This window comes from Schistocerca cancellata, chromosome 1 (assembly GCF_023864275.1).
Source record: "Schistocerca cancellata isolate TAMUIC-IGC-003103 chromosome 1, iqSchCanc2.1, whole genome shotgun sequence".
Lineage (NCBI taxonomy): Eukaryota > Metazoa > Arthropoda > Insecta > Orthoptera > Acrididae > Schistocerca > Schistocerca cancellata.
This window is the reverse complement of record NC_064626.1, coordinates 1199964083-1199990099: the sequence shown is the minus strand read 5'-3', so window position 1 is coordinate 1199990099 and position 26017 is coordinate 1199964083. Positions and strand designations below refer to the sequence as shown.

General features: G+C 40.9%; 1 protein-coding gene across 1 annotated transcript in view; it reads right to left on the bottom strand.

Moving 5' to 3' along the window:
* Positions 1-26017, bottom strand: part of LOC126094588 (protein TEX261) — a 56525-nt gene that overhangs the window by 8591 nt on the left and 21917 nt on the right. The window contains exon 3 of the mRNA XM_049909056.1: positions 8991-9212. Within this exon, the coding sequence (XP_049765013.1) occupies positions 8991-9212 (222 nt within the window). The remainder of the gene's footprint in view (positions 1-8990; positions 9213-26017) is intronic.

Here is a 26017-nt window from a genome sequence, read left to right as displayed (position 1 = left end):
TATTGCTGGCATGCGTAACCAGTTGTATTGTATTTGTTCAGGTGTAGTGTTGTACATATTTTCATCATGATTAAACAGAAACATACAATGTTAACTCTCAAAGAAAAACTGAATGCTTTGAAGCTGACAGACAATGGTGAGAATGTACCTAAACTGGCAATGATTGGAAGAAGAACCGAGTGAAGCTTGAACAGTCCTGTGCAATGTCTTCGGGAAAAACACTCGAAATTCGGCAGATTTTGAAACAGTCCCAGTATGACAAAGTGGATGAAGCTCTTTTCCTTTGGTTTACGAAGGAAAAAGAAAGGGGAACTCCTTTGAGTGGAGAACTGGTTCAGGAGAAGGCTGCTTACCTGAACAAGTTAACGAATGGTTGGTTGGTTGGTTTAAGGAGTAAAGGGACCAAACTGCTTAACGAATGGTGATGAGTCTTTTAGTGCAAGTACAAGTTGGTTGGACAGATTCAAAAAACATCATGGTATCTCTCAGGTAACAATTACTGGAGAGAAGCTTTCTTCTGACCGCGATGCAGCGAAGGAATACTTGGGCAAGTTTGAAAAAAATGATAAGAGAGGGAAAGTATTTTCCCCACCAAATTTATACTGCTGAAGAGACTGGCCTTAATTTTAGGCCATTGCCAGCAAAAAGCCTGGCATCAAAAGCAGAGGACCATGTTCCTGGTTTTAAAATGTGCAAAGATCCTGTGAGTTTATTAACATGCAGCAACACTGCTGGTAATCACAAGCTGCCTTTAATGCTGATCAGGAAATCTGTCAGGAAATCTGCTAGGCCCAGAGCTTTTAAAAACTGCAACATGAAGTCCCTGCCCATATATTATCGCAACCAGAAAAAAGTATGGATGGATGGTAAGCTGTTCAAAGAATGGTTTCATGGCCAGTTTGTTCCCTCTGTTCAACGAATTTCTAAGGAAAATCATTTGTTTCCTCATGCAATCCTTTTGATTGGTAACGCGCCACCTCACCCCAGCACTATGGAATTATGTGATGGAGAAATTGTGGCGAAGTTTTTGCCACTGAATGTTACACCACTTCTACAGCCGATGGACCAGATTGTACTGCAAACATTAAAACTAATTTACAGAAAACAATTTTTAAGAATGCTGATCTAAGGTGATAGCATTTCTTTAGTGCACGAAATAAAAAAGATCAATGTGAAGAAATGTTGTTTATTGGGCGGCTGAGGCATGGTAGAATATTTCAGAAAATACTCTGAGAAAATCATGGAGACAACTGTGGACAACCTAGTTGAACATTAAGAGGAAAATCTACTACAAATGATACAGACAATCCTTGGATGTGAAGAAGCTAGTGAAGGAGACATAGATGAGTGGATGGCAGCGGATGGTGCATGTGTGGAGAACCTTGCTGACACTGATTTAGTTGCTGCTGTGACTCAAGACCAGGAAGAAGTGGACTGCTGTGACGGAAGTGACAATGAGCCTGAAAGCAACAAAGGAGAGTTGGTGCCACACAGTGACGCAGCAGAAGCCCTTGACCTCACGCTACGTTATTTGGAGCAACGGCCCACTGCTACACCTGCTGATTTGATGTTTACGAGGCGATGGCTCAACTATGCGTCATATAACAGATTGTCTTCATTACATCAAAAAACAATGACTGAGTTTTTGTCATCTAAAAAGCAGGGATAAAATGTCCACTGCATATTAGTAAGTTTGACAGCTTTTCTTTCACTGTTATGCAGTGCTTAAACCGAACGTTTTCTTGCCAATTTTTCTAATACATGTTTACTGTACTGTATAAATTAAAATAGTGTGTATGTACAGCAGTTTACTGCACAGTTTTCCATACTTAGACTAACACTTGTCATGTTCGGATTAATCGAACGTTCAGATTATCGGGACTCTTCTGTACTTATAAGCTTAACATTTATGAAGTTTGAGGAATGTGATCCATCAATGGCAGGTAGATGACCAGTGTTTAACAGGTGGTTTTTTTTCCTCTGATGGTTTTGAAAATATTTTCAAATTTGTTTCAGAGATTTTTAAGCAAAGCCAATCAAAAGAGTCCCTATATAATGATTAAGAAAATGACCAGTACCTAAATATGGCATATTGGTTCTCACTACAAACAAAATATTGTTTCAATGAGTGTTTGCAGCAGCAGCTGCAGCAGAGAAAAGCTGATGCAAGGGAGACATGCAGTACTGCATTGTCTTCATATTATTGTCATAAGACACCTTGTAACAAATGTTGCTGCCAACAATAAATAGCTTCATTATTAACGCATAATGTGAAACCAAATACTGCATTACATAAAATAAGGTAAAGGCAACACCTACAGCAGACTGATGTGTGCAGGATAGAAACACCTAACAGGAAATGGTACTCACTCTAGCTTTCAATCCATTGCTCGTTTTCTAGTAGAAGTACACACATTCACACACATGCGCACACAGACACCCAAATGTACACTCCTATGGTCGTGGCGCAACTGATTATTCATTATCAATAATTGAAAGCAGGAGTGTGGGCTGGTAGAAGTTGGGAGGGAGGAGGGAAGGACACACAAGTCAAGGAGGGGGAACATGGTTGACAGAAGACCTGATGACAGATGATTCACTGGCTGCACAACAAGACAAAAGGGAAAATTTTGTAAAAATGATAACATGAAAAATAACATGAAATTAGCAGTTTAAAACCCTACTAATTATCTTAGAAGCTAGATTAAGAAAAGGCAAACCTACATTTCTAGCATTTGTAGACTTAGAGAAAGCTTTTGACAATGTTGACTGGAATACTCTCTTTGATATTCTGAAGGTGGCAGGGGTAAAATACAGGGAGTGAAAAGCTATTTACAATTTGTACAGAAATCAGATGGCAGTTATAAGAGTTGAGGGACATGAAAGGGAAGCACTGGTTGGGAAGGGAGTGAGACAGGATTGTAGCCTCTCCCCGATGTTATTCAATCTGTATATTGAGCAAGCAGTAAAGGAAACAAAAGAAAAATTCAGAATAGGTATTACAATCCATGGAGAAGAAATAAAAACTTTAAGGTTCGCCGATGAGATTGTAATTCTGTCAGACACAGCATAGGACTTGGAAGAGCAGTTGAATGGAATGGACAGTGTCTTCAAAGGAGGATATAAGATGAACATCAACAAAAGCAAAACGAGGATAATGGAATGTAGTCAAATTAAGTCAGGTGATGCTGAGGGGAATTAGATTAGGAAATAAATCACTTAAAGTAGTAGAGGAGTTTTGCTATTTGGGGAGCAAAATAACTGATGATGGTCGAAGTAGAGAGGATATAAAATGTAGACTGGCAATGGCAAGGAAAGCATTTCTGAAGAAGAGAAATTTGTTAACATCGAGTATAGATTTAAGTGTCAGGATGTCGTTTCTGAAAGTATTTGTATGGAGTGTAGCCATGTATGGAAGTGAAACATGGGCGATAAATAGTTTGGACAGGAAGAGAATAGAAGCTTTCGAAATGTGGTGCTACAGAAGAATGCTGAAGATTAGATGGATAGATCACATAACTAATGAGGAGGTATTGAATAGAATTGGGGAGAAGAGGAGTTTGTGGCACAACTTGACTAGGAGAAGGCATCGGTTGGTAGGACATGTTCTGAGGCATCAAGGTTGTCACCATTTAAATATTGGAGGGCAGCGTGGAGGGTAAAAGTCGTAGAGGGAGACCAAAAGATGAATACACTAAGCAGATTCAGAAGGATGTAGGCTGCAGTATGTACTGGGAGATGAAGCAGCTTGCACAGGATAGAGTAACATGGAGAGCTGCATCAAACCAGTCTCAGGACTGAAGACCACAACAACAACAGGGCAAAAGAACACAAAATCAGCAATTTTTATGAGATATTGCAAATTTGCAATTCTGCCATAAAAAGTAACTGACACTTATTGGATGTTAAAACTGCATCTCCTCTAGGACAATGTTTGTGTATAATCTGAAACTGACAGTTCATTTCCCGCATAACGAACTTTGATGCGACAATCAAAATAGCATCGTACTTAGTAAAAATAACAAAGATTATGACAAAAAAATGCCAAATTTGGCAAAATAAGCACCAAATTTGGATAAATAAACAACACCAAATTTGGCAAAAAATTACAATGAATATGGCAAAAAAGTCAAACATGGCAAAAAGTGACACCGAATATCACACACACACACACACACACACACACACACACACACACACACACACACACACACACAACTGCAAATTTGGTAAAACCCAATTTGCCAGAAAAAACCTAGCACAAAAGCTGGCCTAAACTAGCACAAGATTTGTCAAAGAAGTAGCATAAAATTTGGCAAAAAGTGCATCTACATCAACATCTACATGGTTACTCTCATATCAGGGACACTTTCACCCCTATTGCATGATAACACAAAATGAGCTGCCCTTCTTTGCACTTTTTCGATACCCTCCGTCAATCCTACCTGGGAAGGATCCCATACCGCGCAACAATATTCCAGCAGAGGACAGACAAGTTTAATGTAGGCTGAGACAGCCTGGGTTTGTTGCATCTTCTAAGTGTTCTGCCATCAAAGCACAGTCTTTGTTTTGCCTTCCCCACAATATTATCTATGTGGTCTTTCCAATTTAAGTTACTTGTAATTGTAATTCCTAGGTATTTAGTTGAATTGACAGTCCTTAGATTTGTGCAATTTATCGTATACCCTAAATTTATTGGAGTTCTTTTTGCACCCAGGTGGACGACCTCTCACTTTTTTATGTTTAGTGCCAAATGCCACTTTTTGCACTATACAGAAATTCTCTCTAGATCATTTTGTAATTGGAAGTGATCGTCTGACGATTTTACTAGATAGTAAATTACAGCATCATATGCAAACAATCTAAGGGGGCTGCTCAGATTATCACCTAGATCATTTATGTAAATCAGAAACAGCAGAGGGCCTATGACACTACCTTGCGGAATGCCAGATATCACTTCTGTTCTAGTTTATGATTTACCATCATTCACTACGAACTGTGATTTCTCTGAGAGGAAATCACAAGTCCAATCACACAACTGTGATGACACTCCATATGCACACAATTTGGTTAATAGTCGCTTGTGAGGAACAGTATCAAAAGCTTTCTGGAAATCTAGCAATATGGAATTGATCCGAGATCCCTTGTCGACAGCACTTCCATCGGAACAAAGAACGAAATTTTCTGAATCCGTGTTGGTTATGTATCAATAAGCCTTTTCTTCAAGGTGATTCATAATGTTCGAGTACAGTATATGCTCCAAAATCCTACTGCAAATTGAGGTCAGTGATATGGGTATGTAATTCAATGGGTTACTCCTATTTCCTTTCTTGAATATTGGTGTGACCTGTGCTACTTTTCAGTCTTTAGGAACAGACCTTTCGTCAAGTGAGTGGTTGTGTATGATTCCTAAGAAAGGCGCTATTGTGTCTGCATACTCTGAAAGGAACCTGATTGGTATACCAACTGGACCAGAAGACTTGCCTTTCCTAAGTGATTCGAGTTGATTTGCAACACCTGAGATCTCTACTTTTATGTCACTCATGCTAACTGCTGTTCTGGTTTTGAATTCTGGAATATTTACTTTGTCTTCTTTCGTGAGGGAATTACGGAAAACTGTATTCAGTAACTCCGCTTTAGTGGCACCATCATCGGTAACATTCCATCGCTATCATGCAGTGATGGTATTGGCTGTTTTTTTGCCACTGGTGTACTTTACATATGACCAGAATCTCTTTGGGGTTTCTACCATATTCTGAGACAATGTTTCATTGTGGAAACTATTAAAAGCATCTCGCATTGATGTCTGCACAAAATTTTGAGCTTCCATGAAACTTAGCCAGTCTTGGGCATTTTGCGTTCTTCTGAATTTGGCATGTTTTTTTTGTTGCTTCTGCAACAGTGTTCTGTCGTGTTTTGTGTACCATGGTGGATTAGTCCCGTCTCTTATTAACTTATGCGGTATGAATCTATCTATTGCTGTCGATACTGTATCTTTGAATTTGAGCCATATCTGGTCTACACTTACATAATTAGCTTGGAAGGAATGGAGACTCACTCTTAGCAAGGCATCAAGCGAATTTTTATCTGCTGTTTTAAATAGATATATTTTGCATTTATTTTTAGTGGTTTTGGTTGATACGGTTTTGAGCCTTGTTACAATGACCTTGTGTTCACTAACCCTTGAACTTTGAACATGTATTTTCGCCAACAAATTGAGGGTAGATTGAAGTCTCCACCAATTATAGCTGTATGAGTGGGGTACTTATTTGTAATGAGATTCAAGTTTTCTTTGAACTGTTCAGCTATTATATCAACTGAGTCGGGGGGTTGGTAGAAGGAGCCAATTATTATTTTGGTACGGCTGTTGAGTATAACCTCTACCCATAGTAATTCGCAGGAACTATCTATTTCAACTTCACTACAAGATAAACTACTACCAACAGACACAAACACACCACCACCTACTTATTTAATCTGACCTTTCTGAACACAGTTTACATCTCTGTAAAAATTCTGGCAGATTTTATCTCCGGCTTTAGCCAGCTTTCTGTTCCTGTAACAATTTCAGCTTCAGTGCTTTCTATCAGCTCTGGTACTTTTCCAATACAGCTACGACAATTTACAGCTACAATACTGACTTTGCTTGGCCGATTCTCGTCATTTCTTTGCCCTGTACCCTTTGAGACTGAAGCCCTTTTTGATCTTTCCCAAGACTGTCTAACCTAAAAAACTGCACAGTCCACGGCACACAGCCCCTGCTACCCGTGTAGCCACCTCCTGTGTGTAGTAGACACCTGAGCTATTTAGTGGTACCCTATGGCGCAAGTTGAGGAATCTGCAGCCTACACAGTCACAGAACCGCCTGAGCCTCTGATTCAGACCCTCCACTCGGCTCTGTATCAAAGGTCCACAACCGGTCCTGTTGACAATGCTGCAGATGGTGAGCTCAGCCTTCATCCCACTAGCAAGACTGGCAGTCTTCACCAACTCAGATAGCTGCCGGAAACCAGAGAGAATCTCTTCCGATCCATAGTGACACGCGTCATTAGTGCTGACATGAGCCACCACCTGCAGTTGGCTGCACCCTGTACCCTTCATGGCATCCAGAAAGACCCTTTCCACATCTTGGATGACTTCCCCCCGCCCCAGTATGCACATGCAGTGCATACTGGCTTTCTTCTCATCCTCAGCTGCCATATCCCTAAGGGGCTCCATCATCCGCCTAACACTGGAGCTCCCAATGAAAAGCAATCCCACCATCTGTGCTTGTCTGGGCCTCTCAGGAAGGCCAGCCACTGCCACAACAGGCGAGGCCGCCCTTGCTGGCTCAGAAGTACTTCCAGCAGTGGGCAGTACCTCAAACCTGTTACGGAGGCGTAAGGGTACAGCCTTTCAGCCAGCACCAACTTTCGCCTTCCGCCCAGGGATTCGCGACCCCGTCATGGTTCGCCAATCACCATCAGGCAAGTGTCAACCAGCAGGGGCATCCGAATCCAAGGGCAAAGTGGCTTCAGGGATCCCAGGCTACAAGTTCCAGAGGCGCCAAAGCACTCGCCTCGGGTGTCCCAATGTCAACGCAGCCCAGGGCAACAGCCTGGAGCCTGTCGACAATGGCCAACACAGCTTCCAGCAGTTTATGGACGGTGGCCAATTCCCCCTGAAACCATACACAATGGGCGCAGTTCCTATCCATCCCTCACAATTTTTTCCTCTCTTTTACCTCACAAACTGTTCAAAACAAAACAGATGACTGATGACTACGCAAATTTACACTATTCAGGTACTAAAACGCAATGCTACAACACTCAAATACTATAATATGCCCGAAATTTGTGAATTAAACTATGCAAGTACTCAAAGCATGCAAAGAAATTATGAATTAAACTATAAAACAAATAAGTGAGCTAAGAGTGTGATTTACTGCTGGTTGCTGCTTATCTAACGGCAGCGAATGTGACAAAAAATATTCTTGTCCCTACATACAAGAGATATAGAGTGAGGAAGGGAGAGTGGGAGGGAAAAAGATGAGGCTGAGGGAAACAGTTTAGCAGAGATTTAGGGCAGGGGACTGTGACAGTGCAGGATATGCTGGAGAGAGAAATCCCACTTGTGTTGGGAGGGAGTATATAAATGGCTTGCATAGTGAAGCTGCTGTTGAAGTTACTTCAAGAGATTGTACTTAAATAAAATACAAATATTTCCACATCCTCTCTACAAGCTCTATGGAATATGTCGTATAATGTAATGTACTGCCACGTATTACTTAAGCAAGTTAGCTCTACAGCTCTAGCTTCCACAAAGCTTATTACCTGGCAGCACAAGACTAATTTTCCTTGTATCTGTTAACTAGTACACATCCTTAGATTGCCATTTTTTGTAGTTATTTTATTTCTTCCCTGTTTGAAACATTCTTGCTACTGGTTTGATACACTCTGTTTGCTTCTACTGCTGGATGAAAACATTTCTCTAATGTCTCACATAACAGGTGACATTCATGTTTCAATTTGGCACAGAGAGTACTCTGCCATCTTGTTCTTTCTCATCTCTGTCCTCTATCTGGGCAACTGCCCAAACTAAACTGAATCTGCAGTCTCATAAAAACTCTCCCAAACTAACAAAATCAAAGAATATCTACATCTACAGGTATGTTCATGATGTTACATGTTTTGTGGGGCATAAGCTCCTACATTAAGTATGAAATTTACTCCTGTTATTCTAAGAATCACACAAAAAATACTCTACAATCTATGCTCTTGTATGTCCAAAACTATTGCAATACAGAATTCACACACTGAAATCTGCACCATATTTTGACAACTGCTGAAATATAATAAAAGCATGTGCATCCTTTGTTTCCTTGTTACATACCATCACTCACATTAACTAAAGTTATTATTGTTACAGCATTGCACATTAATATTGTTCTTATCATATAGAGAGACAAGTCGGTATTATTCTATAGCACAGACACAAAATATGACACTCACCTCCGAAAATGAATGGTACACAGCAGCAAAATATTGGAATGCTAAATAGTGGTTCACAACCAACATAATAACTGCAATTATAAATGAAGGTGATGTGATCACAACATACGGATATGTTTTCAGGATAAAAAGATGAGAGATCTGACTAATAATGCCACACACAGTTAGAGTGCGGGGTAAATCTTCAAAGAGGATGAAGCCAATGTATATAAGCAAAGTTCCCTGCAAAATATAAGATAAAATGAATCAAATATGTATGAAGTAAATATGCATGTTCATGAGATATCAAAATTATAATACACAAATTGAATATGAAAGTGCTTATCACATATTAAAACAGAAAAACTGACCACAGATGTTTCCTGGGTGCTATAACTTATTAATTATGAATTTTATTTTCTGCTACTTTCTTATCATAAATAAATAACAGAATTATTAGTATTACTGCTTTGCTGTCAACAATATGCACCTTTTAAAAATGTACATGTCTTAACTACCATCTGAAAAATTTCTGTATGCTGGAAAAATTTTAATGAAAGACACTTTTTGTTTGGCGAAACTGTTTAAACATTTAATACTGCTTCCCATATTACAAAGAAAAAAAAAATCACAAAAAGACTGTTCCTTGAGCTAAGATGAATGAGTATTACATTGCCACATTAGTGCTTCGATATAAACCACCACAAGCAAAGGAGCAGCACTAAAGTAGAGAAGTACATTTGTGCATGTTTAATAGTAGTATCAATATTATGAAAAGGATACATGCTACTGACCATATAACAGAGATGCTGAGTCGTAGATAGGCTTAACAAAAACACTGTCAGAAAGTGAGCATTCGGCCAACAAGGCCTTCTTCGGAAATAGACAAGATAGATACACACACACACACACACACACACACACACACACACACACACACACACACACAACTACAGTCTGTGGCTGTTAAGGCCAGACTGTGAGCACCAGCGCATGATGGGAAAGGCAACTGAGTGGTGGGTGTAAAGAGGAGGTGGAGGAGAGTACAGCAGCTAGGTGCAGTTGGGAGGTTAGATGAAGGGCGGGGGTAGCAGAAAAGGAGAGAAGTAAAAATACTGTGAGTGTGTTGGTGAAGTAGAGGGCTGTATAGTGCAGGAATGGGAACAGGAAAGGGGCAAGATGAGTAATGACAATGACTGGCGAAGGTTGAGGCCAGGAGGGTAACAGGAATGTAGGATATATCGCAGGGTGAGTTCCCATCCACGAATTCAGAAAAGCTGGTGTTGGTGGAAAGGATCCAGGTGGCACAGGCTGTGAAGCAGTCATTTAAATGAAGACTGTGGTGTTGGGCAGCGTGCTCAGCAACCAAGTGGTCCAGCTGTTTTTAAGCCACAGTTTGTCGGCGGCCATTCATGTGGATAAATGGCTTCTTGGTTATCAAGCCCATGTAGAATGCAGCTTAGCTTGTAGATCACATGAATAGTTTCACAGGTAACCCTGCCTTTAACAATATAGGCGATGCTTGTGACCGGACTGGAGTAGGTGGTGGTAGGAGAATGTATGGGACAGGTCTAGCATCTAGATCTAATACAGGGATATGAGCCATGAGGCAAAGGGTTAGGAGCAGGGGTTGTGTAGGGGTGGATGATGATATTGTGTAGGTTCGGTGGGTGGCATAATACCACTGTGGGAGGGATGGTGAGGATCATGAGTAGGACATTCTGATTTCAGGGTATGATGAGAGGCAGTTGAAGCCCTGGAGGAGAATGTGATTCAGTTGCTCCAGTCCTCAGTGGTACTGGGTCACAAGTGGAATGCTGTTCTGTAGTTAGACGGTGGGACTATAGGAGGTGTTGGGTCATGAGAAATAAGGCATGGGATATCTGTTTTTGTACAAGGTTGGGAGGGTAATTAAGGTCTGTGAAGCCTCAGTGAGACCCTTGGTATTGGTATATTTTAAGAGGGACCGCTCGTCACTGAAGATGCAACGGCCAAAATTTTTCCCCAAATCCCTCAACATGCATATCAACCAATGTTTTGACGCATTCAGTTAATTTAATGAGTTAAGTTTTATTTGTAAATTCTGTAACTTTTAACTTCAAACCTACTTCAGTACCTATTATTGTGATGATATATAAAACCCCAATTTTGATCATGAGGCAGTCAGTCCACAACCAAGTTTCAGACGAGAAACTTTTGTTGGTTAGAATGACAACAATGCATCAACTTAACAGTGAAATTAGTGTTACACCAATAAGCTGTGTGTTAAAGCAAAGACAGTGTCTGTTCAATTTATTTGAAAGACTGAACTGTGTGGTTATGTTTTTTACTGCTCTTAGATGTTCAACAATAAACTATTGTAGCAGTATGTGGATGTTCACCTGCAAACTATCAATGAGGCTTATCGAAAGTTAAACAATAGTGCTTTGGCAATATATGGGGGGGTTGTTAAAAGTGAAAGTAAAAGACAGTGAAACGCAAATGTGCATCTGATGGGTACATGATTTACAGTAGAAAGTAGTTTCACTTCCACCCCCTATTTTTTCAGGGAGGATGGGAGAAAGTAAATTGGTACCATGGTTAAAGGATTTTGTTAAAGAGGTAAGTTAAACATAAAATGAAAGGTGTCAGCATATGTGGAGGATAATTAACATCTGAAGTAATCAGCTCATTGGTGCAGCAACAGAGGCAATACGCAGTAAACACCATCTTAAATTATGAGATCTTAATATTAATTGGGCTATAATTGAAGTGTTTGTGTTAAGTGCAATCAGTATATGGAGATAACTATCTACCCATAGAAGTGTGTCATGATACAGCCTTCTCTAACATTAAGGAATTCCAACTTTAAACATAGTTGCCTGGAGTAATGTGTGGAATATATAAGCAAGATCGGTATGTACGAGCGGGGACCCAGAAATAACCGGAATAGTAATGCTGCACATCATGTACTTGTAGTAGCAGGTTCCACCGCCAGAGGGTTGTAGTAGGAGCTCTGTTGAGTCATTCTGCCACGCAGTGTCACCCAACAGTGAGAAGTGTGGTTTCTTTGGCAATTCTTCGAGTGAGCATACAGTGCAGACGTGACACGAGGAAATGGCTAGTTCTTACGAACAACGTGCGGCAGTGAAGTTTTGTTTCTTGCTCAGCAAGAATGCAGCAGAAACTGTTGTGATGATTCAGACAGCCTACAAAGACCATGCTCTTAGTAAAACGCAAGTGTACGAATGGTTTTCTCGGTTTAAAAAGGGAGCAATGGTGGTTGAAGATCAGCCCCGTTCCAGTCAACCTTCAACTGCTTGAAGCGAAGACAACATCGACAAAATCCGTGATCTCATCAGTGAAGATCGACGCAGGACAATCAACAAACTCGAGAACTTGTCCGGGTTGTTCTGGAGCTCAATTCAGTGCATATTGACCATTGATTTGGGGATGCGAAGAGTGGCAGCAAAATTCATGCCGAAGTTTCTTACCGGAGATCAAAGGGATCGTCGCGTTCAAGCCTGTCTCGAAATGAAGGACGCGTTCAAAGATGATCCACATTTTTTCAACAAAATCATTACAGGTGATGAGTCATGGTGCTATGGGTACGATCCAGAAAGTAAACAACAGTCATCACAATGGAAGTCACCTGGCTTACCTCACCCAAAAAAAGCAGGACAAGTGAAATCGAATGTGAAAACGATGTTGATTTTTTTTTTTTTTTTTTTTTTTTTTTTTTTTTTTTTTTTTTGAGGTCATACACTCTGAATTTGTCCCTGAAAACCAGACAGTAAACCAACAATTCTATTTGGAGGTTATGAAATGGCTTTGCAGAAGTTTGTCGCGACAACGTCCTGCTTCGTGGGATTCTGGTGTGTAGTTCCTGCATCACGACAGCACTCCCGCGCAAGCGGCTCTCAGCGTTCGCCAGTTTTTGGCCTCAACGAAGATGACTACCTCGACCCACACGCCCTATTCGCCGGATTTAGCACCCTTGGTTTCTTCCTATTCCCAAGGATGAAAAGAGACTTGAGAAGGAAGCGTTTTGCAGATGTGGAAGACATAAAACGCAAAGTCATGAAAGTGCTAGCAGGTATCAAAGAGGACAAATTTAAAAGGTGCTTTGAACACTGGAATGAACGTTTGGACAAGTGTATTAATGCTAATGGAGAAGGAGATTAACGTTGTATATTTGAAAACAATAAAGTACATGCTTTCTAGGAAGAAATTCCAGTTATTTTTGGGTCCCGCCTCATATATCGCCCTTCAGGCTAGAATGCCAAACAAATAACAGTTTTTCTAAGTGATAATTTTGTCTGATCGGTAATGAGAGTTAAGTTTGCCTTAGCATAAGGTTCTGTTACTGTGGAGTGTTTTTTGGTAGAATCAATTTTGCATTAGATAAGCAAAGCAGGTGTTTATTTACTAGATAATGAAACAATAAGGAAATAATAAAATAATGAATAATGTTAGGGTCTTAATGGTTAGGGAACCTGTCTCTGCAGTACGGACATTTTTTGAGAATGCATTCCACTAGCTAACAAGGTAAGAAATGTAAGTGAAATAATGGTGCTGACAGACATGATTAATGCAAAAAATAACTTGTACAAACAAATGTGGTGTAACTGTATTGATAATCTATTTTTAAACTAGGCAACATTGGGTATTGTGTATATAGTGCAATTCATGACGCTGCGGCTGGGAATGAAAGTTTAACAGAAAGAGTAATATTTTAGTGAGGTACAAATCATATAATGCTGCATCATTGGATCTATAGGTTACCTGAAAACTTCTATTTGTGTTCTGAGGAATCATGAGCTTGAAATGGTAATACTGGGATGAAGAAACATTAATTTTGCTGACTGACTGATAACTATGATGCTAGAGTGAATATTCTGACAGGTCAACTATTTGGTAACATTTTGTAATTTTTTGAGAATTTAATTTTCTAGTTGAATAAGAGTAGTGCTCGAGTTGAGTAGATAAGTGGGGCTATGATTTGGTACAACTTCCATCCCCTTTATTTTCATCTGAACAGTAATTAAGTTATGTGATGGTGATTATCTTTTTTCATAACATGATGATTAATAAATCTATGCTACTGCACATCTTGAGTTTTTGTTATTTTGACAATGGGAAAGAAACAAAAGTCTTTCAGGTTTAACCAATTTCAGACATTTATGACTTAAGATTAATATTTTGTGGTGTATGTGCAATTTATTTAAAAAAATTGCTAGTCCACACCTTTCATATTATAGTCAATTTTAGTGCTAATTATTGTGAAGTCATGTGGACTATATGATGTAATGACTATTATTTGCCATTAGTGTTAAACATTTTTTTCTTAGACTTAAGTTAGAAGTAAAGGTATGTGTACTAATGTAGGGTATTTTGCCTCATTTTTTCATGGACTGTGGTGGAAGAGAACCACCTGCAAGGGAACCGATCACAGTGCATTTGGTAACTGCCACTTGGACCTGTTGAAGGCATGGACAACTTGGTGAAAGAGTGTGTTAAAGCTCATTGAAAAATTGCAAGTTCTTGTGAAAATACTGAACATTGAGCAAGTGAAATTTTCTATCTAAAAATAAAGTGAACTGCAATCACACAATATAATTTAGTTCCCCCCCCCCCCCCCCCCCAACCCACGAGGATCTATTTTGTTTAGCAGCAAGACAGGACTTGTACAAAGTGATATGTATCTTAAAATGTAATCTATGCTTACCCAAAAAGGACATAACTCACGATGAAGATGCCTAATTTTTGTTAAAAGTATAACTTTTGGATATTTTATGTAAATGTACAATACATTGTATGTAAATATTTTGTATGGGGGATTTTCATACAGCCAGTTATTATAAGTAGGAATTTGAAAAATATATGAAGGCCTTATTTCAGTAGTGGTACAAGTCCATTACCTCCACTTTTCTGCCTATAATGCTTCTGAAATTAATGATCCAAACAAACAGAAAGAAAGGTTCATCTCTAGCAGGAAGCCATATGCTTGAATATCTCTGGTATCTCAACTGCAGATTTTTCAGCGCTCATTTAACTTTAGGACTCTGTATCTCAAAATAAAGAAAAATGGACTTGTACCACTATTGAAAAAGGCCCTTCATATGCACTGTAGTTTTTGAAAGGATTTCTTATGTAATATTTTTGTGTGTGTAGATTTTAAACCCAATTTCTGGCATCACTTGTGGTCATTGAATTGTCCAGTTAGCCATTTGCAATATCTATCTGGTCAATCCAATGAGGGAGTGAGGTGACGAAGCAAGTTGGGATATTTTTACTTCCCCTCTTGTTTTTCCATCTGCCTCTTTAAAATTCATTTTTTTCAATTTTAACTAATTACCATTAACATAAGAGAGTATAATCTACATTTTCATAAAAGAGAAAGAATGGCCCTTAGTTTTAAAGAATATAAAACCAGATCTAATTTTGTGCTTAGTTTTAGGTATGTAATTGATTTTCTAAATTATTTTGACTATTCCTAGTTAGTATCTTTTATTATAGGGCAAAATCAGTAATTCTTAAGTAACTTAAATTCTACTGGTGACGTATAAACAAATATAAACATTTGGGAGACGACACAATGGCGTTCTTAAAGGATCTCTTTGGCTCTATCCGAAAACATGTTAGCAAAACCAGCCCTTCATTAATTCCAAAGTAATTAACAATTTTGTCAAAAGTATTGTTTACATAACTATATATGTTAATTTCATCATTTAAACAAATAATTTGGCCTAACTCCTGCAGTAGAAGAAACTGTTACAAGAACCAATGTTTTGATGTATTCAGTTAATTTAATGAGTTAAGTTTTAATTGTAATTTCTGTAGCTTTAACTTCAAACCTACTTCAGTGCCTATTATTATGATGATATATAAGAGCCCGAATTTTGATCACGAGACAAGTCAGTCCACGGCTGAGTTTCAGACGAGGAACCTGTGTTGGTTAGAACAACAACAATGCATCAACTTAACAGTGAAATAAGTGTTACACCAATAGGCTGTGTGTTAAAGCAATAAAAATGTCTGTTCAGTTTAATTGAAAGACTGAACTGTGCGGTTATGTTTTTTACTGCTCCTAGATGTTCAAGAATAAACTATTTTAGCAGTATGTGGGTGTTCGCCTGCAAACTATTAATGAGGCTTACGGAAAGTTGAGCAATAGTGCATTGACCATATAAATGTGTATATGGGGGGTTTTGAAAAGAGAAAGTAAAAGACAGTGAAACGCAAATGTACATCTGTCGGATACATCATTTACAGTAGACAGTAGTTGCACTTCCACCCCCTATTTATTCAGCAAGTACTTCGACACCAAGGACAATCAACACTGAAGACACAGAAGGCAAACGGCTACTAAGTGGGAACTCTACATGCAATAAAACCTACATTCCCAAAGTCCTCTTGGCCTCAACCTTCATCAGCCATTGTTCCTACCCATCTAGCCCTTCCCTGTTGCCGTTCCAGCACTATAAAGCCCTCTATTCCACCAGCACACCCACAGTCCTTTTACTTCTCTCCTTTTCCACTACCCCCTTCTCCACCTAACTATCCAACTGCATCTAACTGCTGTAGCCTCTCTCCACGTGCAGCACCTTACCGTCCCCCAGCCCTATCCTGCTTTCTCTCCCCCTACCCTCCCCCAGCCTCCTCCTTACACCCTCACCACCCAGTTGCCTCTCCCATCATGGACTGCTGCTCACAGTCTGGCCTCAACAGCCAGAGACTGTGGCCATCTGTGAGCACGCTTGTGTGTGTGTGTGTGGGGGGGGGGGGGGGGGGGGGAGTTAAATTATGGTGAGGCAGCACTTTTCTGATGAACAGTGATGGAGCTCTATATAGTGTAGGCAGACAATATGACGAGGTGCTTATATATCTAACCTCTTGTCAGTTACAACAGACTGTGGGATAGTTTCTAATTCAAGCTTTTACTTCGAGAAAGATACAAGCATGGCCAGTTAAAGACAGCAGCACAAGGCAATGACTGGATGGTATTCTTTAGGACTCAAAGGAACACGATTATATTCCCATATCAACTACACTCTTTTTCTCGATGCAGCAACCAGAAGGGTGCCATAACCGAACACCATTTACAGAAGGCTCCTTGAAGAACTGTAAGTACATCTTGATAAGTCACGCACGTGCCAGTCATAATATGTCACGGGACTTGTCAATGTGTACAACAGGTTTCAGATCAATTGAAGAGTCTCAATTTTGCTTGCAGAGAGAGGGCAAATGTGTTTCAACTTGCCAAGAAACGTGAACTAAGTATCATTCGTCGAACTTCAGTGAAAGAGATGAATGAGGTAATGTTTATGTGTGGCATGGTAGATCTTTAAATGAAGCTCCATGTCATTCCACATGGGACAGTGACTGTGCACATCTATAACAAAAATATTCATGATGCTTATGAAAATCCTCCCCCCCCATGAACCATGGACCTTGCCGCTGGTGGGGAGGCTTGCGTGCCTCAGCAATACAGATGGCCGTACTGTAGGTACAACCACAACGGAGGGGTATCTGTTGAGAGGCCAGACAAACGTGTGGTTCCTGAAGAGGGGCAGCAGCCTTTTCAGTAGTTGCAAGGGCAACAGTCTGGATGATTGACTGATCTGGCCTTGTAACAATAACCAAAACGGCATTGCTGTGCTGGTACTGTGAACGGCTGAAAGCAAGGGGAAACTACGGCCGTAATTTTTCCCGAGGGCATGCAGCTTTACTGTATGATTAAATGATGATGGCGTCCTCTTGGGTAAAATATTCCGGAGGTAAAACAGTCCCCCATTCGGATCTCCGGGCGGGGACTACTCAAGAGGATGTCGTTATCAGGAGAAAGAAAACTGGCGTCCTACGGATCGGAGCATGGAATGTCAGATCCCTTAATCGAGCAGGTAGGTTAGAAAATTTAAAAAGGGAAATGGATAGGTTAAAGTTAGATATAGTGGGAATTAGTGAAGTTCGGTGGCAGGAGGAACAAGACTTCTGGTCAGGTGACTACAGGGTTATAAACACAAAGTCAAATAGGGGTAATGCAGGAGTAGCTATAATAATGAATAGGAAAATAGGAATGCGGGTAAGCTACTACAAACAGCATAGTGAACGCATTATTGTGGCCAAGATAGACACGAAGCCCACGCCTACTACAGTAGTACAAGTTTATAAGCCAACTAGCTCTGCAGATGACGAAGAAATTGAAGAAATGTATGATGATATAAAAGAAATTATTCAGATAGTGAAGGGAGACGAAAATTTAATAGTCATGGGTGACTGGAATTCGAGTGTAGGAAAAGGGAGAGAAGGAGACGTAGTAGGTGAATATGGATTGGGGCTAAGAAATGAAAGAGGAAGCCGCCTGGTAGAATTTTGCACAGAGCACAACTTAATTATAGCTAACACTTGGTTTAAGAATCATGATAGAAGGTTGTATACATGGAAGAAACCTGGAGATACTAAAAGGTATCAGACAGATTATATAATGGTAAGACAGAGATTTAGGAACCAGGTTTTAAATTGTAAGACATTTCCAGGGGCAGATGTGGACTCTGACCACAATCTATTGGTTATGACCTGTAGATTAAAACTGAAGAAACTGCAAAAAGGTGGGAATTTAAGGAGATGGGACCTGGATAAACTGAAAGAACCAGAGGTTGTACAGAGTTTTAGGGAGAGCATAAGGAAACAATTGACAGGAATTGGGGAAAGAAATAAAGTAGAAGAAGAATGGGTAGCTTTGAGGGATGAAGTAGTGAAGGTAGCAGAGGATCAAGTAGGTAAAAAGACCAGGGCTCTTAGAAATCATTGGGTAACAGAAGAAATACTGAATTTAATTGATGATAGGAGAAAATATAAAAATGCAGTTAATGAAGCAGGCAAAAAGGAATACAAATGTCTCAAAAATGATCTCGACAGAAAGTGCAAAATGGCTAAGCAGGGATGGTTAGAGGACAAATGTAAGGATGTAGAGGCTTATCTCACTAGGGGTAAGATAGATACTGCCTACAGGAAAATTAAAAGAGACCTTTCGAAATAAGAGAACCACTTGTATGAACATCAAGAGCTCAGATGGAAACCCAGTTCTAAGCAAGGAAGGGAAAGCAGAAAGGTGGAAGGAGTATATAGAGGGTCTATACAAGGGCGATGTACTTGAGGACAATATTATGGAAATGGAAGAGGATGTAGATGTAGATGAAATGGGAGATGCGATACTGTGTGAAGAGTTTGACAGAGCACTGAAAGACCTGAGTCGAAACAAGGCCCCCGGAGTAGACAACATTCCATTGGAACTACTGACGGCCTTGGGAGAGCCAGTCCTGACAAAAACTCTACCATCTGGTGAGCAAGATGTATGAAACAGGTGAAATACCCTCAGACTTCAAGAAGAATATAATAATTCCAATCCCAAAGAAAGCAGGTATTGACAGATGTGAAAATTACCGAACTATCAGTTTAATAAGCCACAGCTGCAAAATACTAACACGAATTCTTTACAGATGAATGGAAAAACTAGTAGAAGCCGACCTCGGGGAAGATCAGTTTGGATTCCGTAGAAATACTGGAACACGTGAGGCAATACTGACCTTACAACTTATCTTAGAAGAAAGATTAAGGAAAGGCAAACCTACGTTTCTAGCATTTGTAGACTTGGAGAAAGCTTTTGACAATGTTGACTGGAATACTCTCTTTCAAATTCTAAAGGTGGCAGGGGTAAAATACAGGGAGCGAAAGGCTATTTACAATTTGTACAGAAACCAGATGGCAGTTATAAGAGTCGAGGGACAAGAAAGGGAAGCAGTGGTTGGGAAGGGAGTAAGACAGGGTTGTAGCCTCTCCCCGATGTTATTCAATCTGTATATTGAGCAAGCAGTAAAGGAAACAAAAGAAAAATTCGGAGTAGGTATTAAAATCCATGGAGAAGAAATAAAAACCTTGAGGTTTGCCGATGACATTGTAATTCTGTCAGAGACAGCAAAGGACCTGGAAGAGCAGTTGAACGGAATGGACAGTGTCTTGAAAGGAGGATATAAGATGAACATCAACAAAAGCAAAATGAGGATAATGGAATGTAGTCAAATTAAGTCAGGTGATGCTGAGGGAATCAGATTAGGAAATGAGTCACTTAAAGTAGTAAAGGAGTTTTGCTATTTGGGGAGCAAAATAACTGATGATGGTCGAAGTAGAGAGGATATAAAATGTAGACTGGCAATGGCAAGGAAAGCGTTTCTGAAGAAGAGAAATTTGTTAACATCGAGTATAGATTTAAGTGTCAGGAAGTCATTTCTGAAAGTATATGTATGGAGTGTAGCCATGTATGGAAGTGAAACATGGACGGTAAATAGTTTGGACAAGAAGAGAATAGAAGCTTTTGAAATGTGGTGCTACAGAAGAATGCTGAAGATTAGATGGGTAGATCACATAACTAATGAGGAAGTATTGAATAGGATTGGGGAGAAGAGAAGTTTGTGGCACAACTTGACCAGAAGAAGGGATCGGTTGGTAGGGCATGTTCTGAGGCATGAAGGGATCACCAATTTAGTATTGGAGGGCAGCGTGGAGGGTAAAAATCGTGGGGGGAAACCAAGAGACGAATACACTAAGCAGATTCAGAAGGATGTAGGTTGCAGTAGGTACTGGGAGATGAAGAAGCTTGCACAAGATAGAGTAGCATGGAGAGCTGCATCAAACCAGTCTCAGGACTGAAGACCACAACAACAACAACAACAACAACAACATGAAAATCCTTATGCCAGAACAATACCTTCTGGCATTGTCCTACAAGAAGATAATACTTGACCACACAGGCAACATGGGAAGCCAGCTAGATCTCTCCAAAGGGCATACATGGGATGTTCCCAAGAGGTACATTGCTGCTACCAGTTCACTTTCCACCTTTAAAAGAAAATATTAATTTCCTGTTTACCATGTTTAACAGTGTAATAGATTGCTGAATATGTACGTGAGTGTTGCTGTTTGTGATAGATGAACTCCATACTTCCCTTGTGCAATGCCAAACTGACACATCCCTTTGGAAAACTTCATATGCTCCCCACACCTTAATATAAACTCTCTGTCAATAAAACTGCATTTTCACGTTTTACTTATATCACAACTAAGGTTCACACACTTCAGTTAGCTTTCATCACAAGGCACACTTAACTTACAAACGCAAATATTAAAAATGGACAAACATCATCTAAGTGCAGAATAAAAACTGCAACATTACATACATACTTCTTAAGTGCTGATATTTCTTTTGAACTGCTAAGGAGAATCAATGTGGAATGGTATTACATGCAAAAATAAATCTCCCTCTCAACCCACTCATCATCTTCAAATTTTTTCATAGGCAAACAGAAATATGTAAGAAACACTTTTATCATTCTGACAAGTAAAAAGGGTGTTTTGAAATTTTGAAAAATCATACTTTTTACTTTTACAACATTAATTTCACGGTAATGTTATACAATATTAAATCAAAGAACTGTTCAAGGTCTTCAAAATGACACCACGGTCAATTCTACAGCTTTAATTGTATTTATGCTCAAATTTATACCTTCTAGTTTTGGAAAATTGTCCAGTTTTTCATATTTTGAAACCCCAATACAAGTAATAGGCATGATCAAAAGATGTTAGAATTTGCAGGCTTAGTTACCTGCATGGTTACTGTTGAAAATCTGATAAATATGGGGCATCAAGGTCTAAAAAGTACGAATCCACCGTTTCCAGTTCACAAACAGTTCCTTTCACCTATTAAACAACCATTTCGGCTAGTTCTAATAACTTTCGCTTTATTTCCATTTCCGTTTTTCCCACATCACTAATCATTTTTAGCTGCTTTCCACAGGTTTTAACGTCATTATTTCTTTGCCAGACAATTGTTAGCCTCATTTTCATAATCTGCCACCACAAAACCACTCCTTTTAATACATTTACACACAGTTTTTTCGAAATTTTCCCAAATTTCTCCACCCTTTAACGTGTTTTGGCAGCAACACAACCACCTAACCTTTGTGCACATCGTTGTTTACCAACCCAAGTTCACCACAGGATCAGCATAGCTCAGCTTTAACCAACACTTTTTCGACTTTTTTCACACCAGATCTCCAGTTGCTTTCTAGTTCACCTTTATCTCTCCCCATATATTTTTATTTTCATTTTCATTTCAGCCTCATGTTACACTTTCCACCTTCTAATACCATGTCACCCTCACAGCATCCCCACAACGACCCCATTAAGTTTTATTTATATTCTCTCGGCAAACATGCCTTCGCCCTAGCCAGATTACGCTTCCATATTTTATTTACTCAGGCTTGTCTGACATTTGGCATTACCCCCAAAGGACTCACACTTAAAGTTCCCATCTCTGGCTGTAACCCTTCTTTCCATCAGTCCCTATACCAGTTCCAAACTGAACAATCCACTGCCCTCACCCACCTAATCCTTCACCTACACATCAACTCAGCCCATGAACACACCCGTCAACTCCTATCCTTAATAAAAGTCCTCAATCTTTCCTCTCCCACATCCACACTGGCTGTTCAGAGCATCCTCCTACAGGCCAACCGCAAATTAGAACAGCATGCCACCCTCCACCTCAAAAAACTATCCAATCTCCTGGTTTCCCAACTCCGGAAAGGCAACTCACTCACCCTTCACAACCTTTCCAGCAAACCTCAACCTCCTCTCATTGCACACAGACCCAGTCTCTCCCATCGACTCAATCTCCCACTTCCAGCTCCACTCCCCCCAAAACCTCAAAATTCTAATCAACACAATCTGGAACCACAACACCCTAATTCAGTAGTTAACCTTTCCTCCAAACCTCTCTCCCAATCCGAAACCTCTGTCCTATCCAAAGGGCCTCGTCAAAGATTTACTGTCCTACACCCGTACTCTCTGTTGGAAATATCACTTTGCCACGAAGAAAAATGATCCTACTCCTACTCCTAATGATCCAACTCCCCAAGACACTATCGAAATTGAACCCTGCCTGGAACAGTTCCGTCCTCCGTCACAGCGGGACCCACCTCCTCTTCCTCAAAATCACCCTCTCCAAACCTTCCAGGAATTTCTCACTTCCAGCCTTGCCTCTCAATCCTTCTTAAAAAACCTTAATCCTACTCCCAACATCACCACTGCTGAAACCCAGGCTATCCGTGATCTGAAGGCTGACCGACCCATCGTCATTCTTCCGGTGGACAAGGGTTCCATCGTCGGGAGTATGTGGCTGAGGGGCTGTGTCAGCTTTCAGACAACACTACATACAAAGTTGGCCAAGGTAATCCCATTCCTGATGTCCAGGAAGAGCTTCAAGGAATCCTCAGAACTTTAGGCCCCCTACAAAACCTTTCACCTGACTCCATCAACCTCCTGACCCCACCGACACCCCGCACCCCTACCTTCTACCTTCTTCCTAAAATTCACAAACCCAATCATCCCGGCCGCCCCATTGTAGCTGGTTACCAAGCCCCCATAGAACCTATCTCTGCCTACGTAGATCAACACCTTCAACCCATTACATGCAGTCTCCCATCCTTCATCAAAGACACCAACCACTTTCTCAAACGCCTGGAATCCTTACCCAATCTGTTACCCCCGGAAACCATCCTTGTAAACATTGATGCCACTTCCTTATACACAAATATTTCGCACGTCCAGGGCCTCGCTGCGATGGAGCACTTCCTTTCATGCCAATCACCTGTCACCCTACCTAAAACCTCTTTCCTCATTACCTTAGCCAGCTTCATCCTAACTCACAACTTCTTCACTTTCGAAGGCCAGACATACCAACAATTAAAGGGAACAGCCATGGGTACCAGGATGGCCCCCTCGTACGCCAACCTATTTATGGGTCGCTTAGAGGAAGCCTTCTTGGTTACCCAGGCCTGCCAACCCAAAGTTTGGTACAGATTTATTGATGACATCTTCATGATCTGGACTCACAGTGAAGAAGAACTCCAGAATTTCCTCTCCAACCTCAATTCCTTTGGTTCCATCAGATTCACCTGGTACTACTCCAAATCCCATGCCACTTTCCTTGACGTTGACCTCCATCTGTCCAATGGCCAGCTTCACACATCCGTCCACATCAAACCCACCAACAAGCAACAGTACCTCCATTATGACAGCTGCCACCCATTCCACATCAAACGGTCCCTTCCCTACAGCCTAGGTCTTCGTGGCAAACGAATCTGCTCCAGTCCGGAATCCCTGAACCATTACACCAACAACCTGAAAACAGCTGTCGCATCCCGCAACTACCCTCCCGACCGGGTACAGAAGCAAATAACCAGAGCCACTTCCTCATCCCCTCAAACCCAGAACCTCCCACAGAAGAACCCCAAAAGTGCCCCACTGGTGACAGGATACTTTCCGGGACTGGATCAGACTCTGAATGTGGCTCTCCAGCAGGGATACGACTTCCTCAAATCCTGCCCTGAAATGAGATCCGTCCTTCATGAAATCCTCCCCACTCCACCTAGAGTGTCTTTCTGCTGTCCACCTAACCTTCGTAACCTCTTGGTTCATCCCTATTAAATCCCCAAACCACCTTCCCTACCCTCTGGCTCCTACCCTTGTAACTGCCCCCGGTGTAAAACCTGTCCCATGCACCCTCCCACCACCACCTACTCCAATCCTGTAACCCGGAAGGCGTACACGATCAAAGGCAGAGCCATGTGTGAAAGCACCCACGTGATTTACCAACTGACCTGCCTACACTGTGAAGTTTTCTATGTGGGAATGACCAGCAACAAACTGTCCATTCACATGAATGGACACAGGCAGACAGTGTTTGTTGGTAATGAGGATCACCCTGTGGCTAAACATGCCTTGGTGCACGGCCAGCACATCTTGGCACAGTGTTACACCGTCCGGGTTATCTGGATACTTCCCGCTAACACCAACCTGTCAGAACTCCGGAGATGGGAACTTGCCCTTCAGTATATCCTCTCTTCCTGTTACCCACCAGGCCTCAACCTCCGCTAATTTCAAGTTGCTGCTGTGACTGATATCTCTGGGCAAACTCTTTGCCTTTACAAATGTGTGCTTGTGTCTGTGTATGTGCGGATGGATATATGTGTGTGTGTGTGTGTGTGTGTGTGTGTGTGTGTGTGTGTGTGTGTGCGCGCGCGCGCGCGCGTACACTCGCACACGAGTGTATACCTGTCCTTTTTTCCCCCTGAGGTAAGTCTTTCCGCTCCCGGGATTGGAATGACTCCTTACCCTCTCCCTTAAAACCCACATCCTTTAGTCTTTCCCTCTCCTTCCCTCTTTCCTGATGAAGCAACCGTTGGTTGCAAAAGCTTGAATTTTGTGTGTATGTTTGTGTGTCTATAACATGCCAGCACCTTCGTTTGGTAAGTTACACCATCTTTGTTTTTAGATATGTTTCTTTCCTTAAAATTTTACGGACAGAGGGCAGCTATCTTCACATCTTCATTTCTAGTATCTTTTTCATTGCTCCTTTCTGCCACTCAGTGGCACCTGTATGTACTGAGTAACAATCTGCCCTTTACCTATTGTTGTTATCTTGATATGTACGTTGTCTCATCCTGATACCTCAAGACAGACTATTTATGTATCTATGTTCCTCTCCCCCCCCCCCCCTCCCCCAAACTCTCCCCTTGGGTTTCTGTGTGCTTCAGTTTTGGCCACATCAGAAAAGCCCTCAGAGTGTAGTGACAACAACAATGCTAACCTTCCCTTTATACCAAATATCTACCATATAGTGACACTGGAGACATGGTCAAGTATGAAATACCAATCATGCAAGGAGAGCATATGTTCCTTGTAGCAAAAAAATTTCTTTCAATGGCCACTGTGTTTAACCAGCACTGAATGCCATACACACCAACAAGTAACATTCTTGTACATCTTCTCCCTCATGAATTCTATCAACTGTTTGTCACTCTGCATCCCAGTGAGCTCCTGCCATCACATACAGGTAATTCGAATCTAGCACTTTCATTACCACCAATCTTGTACACTCTTCTTTTTTCAGTCATCATCAGTCTTCTGACTGGTTTGATGCACCCCACCACAGATTCCTCTCCTGTGCC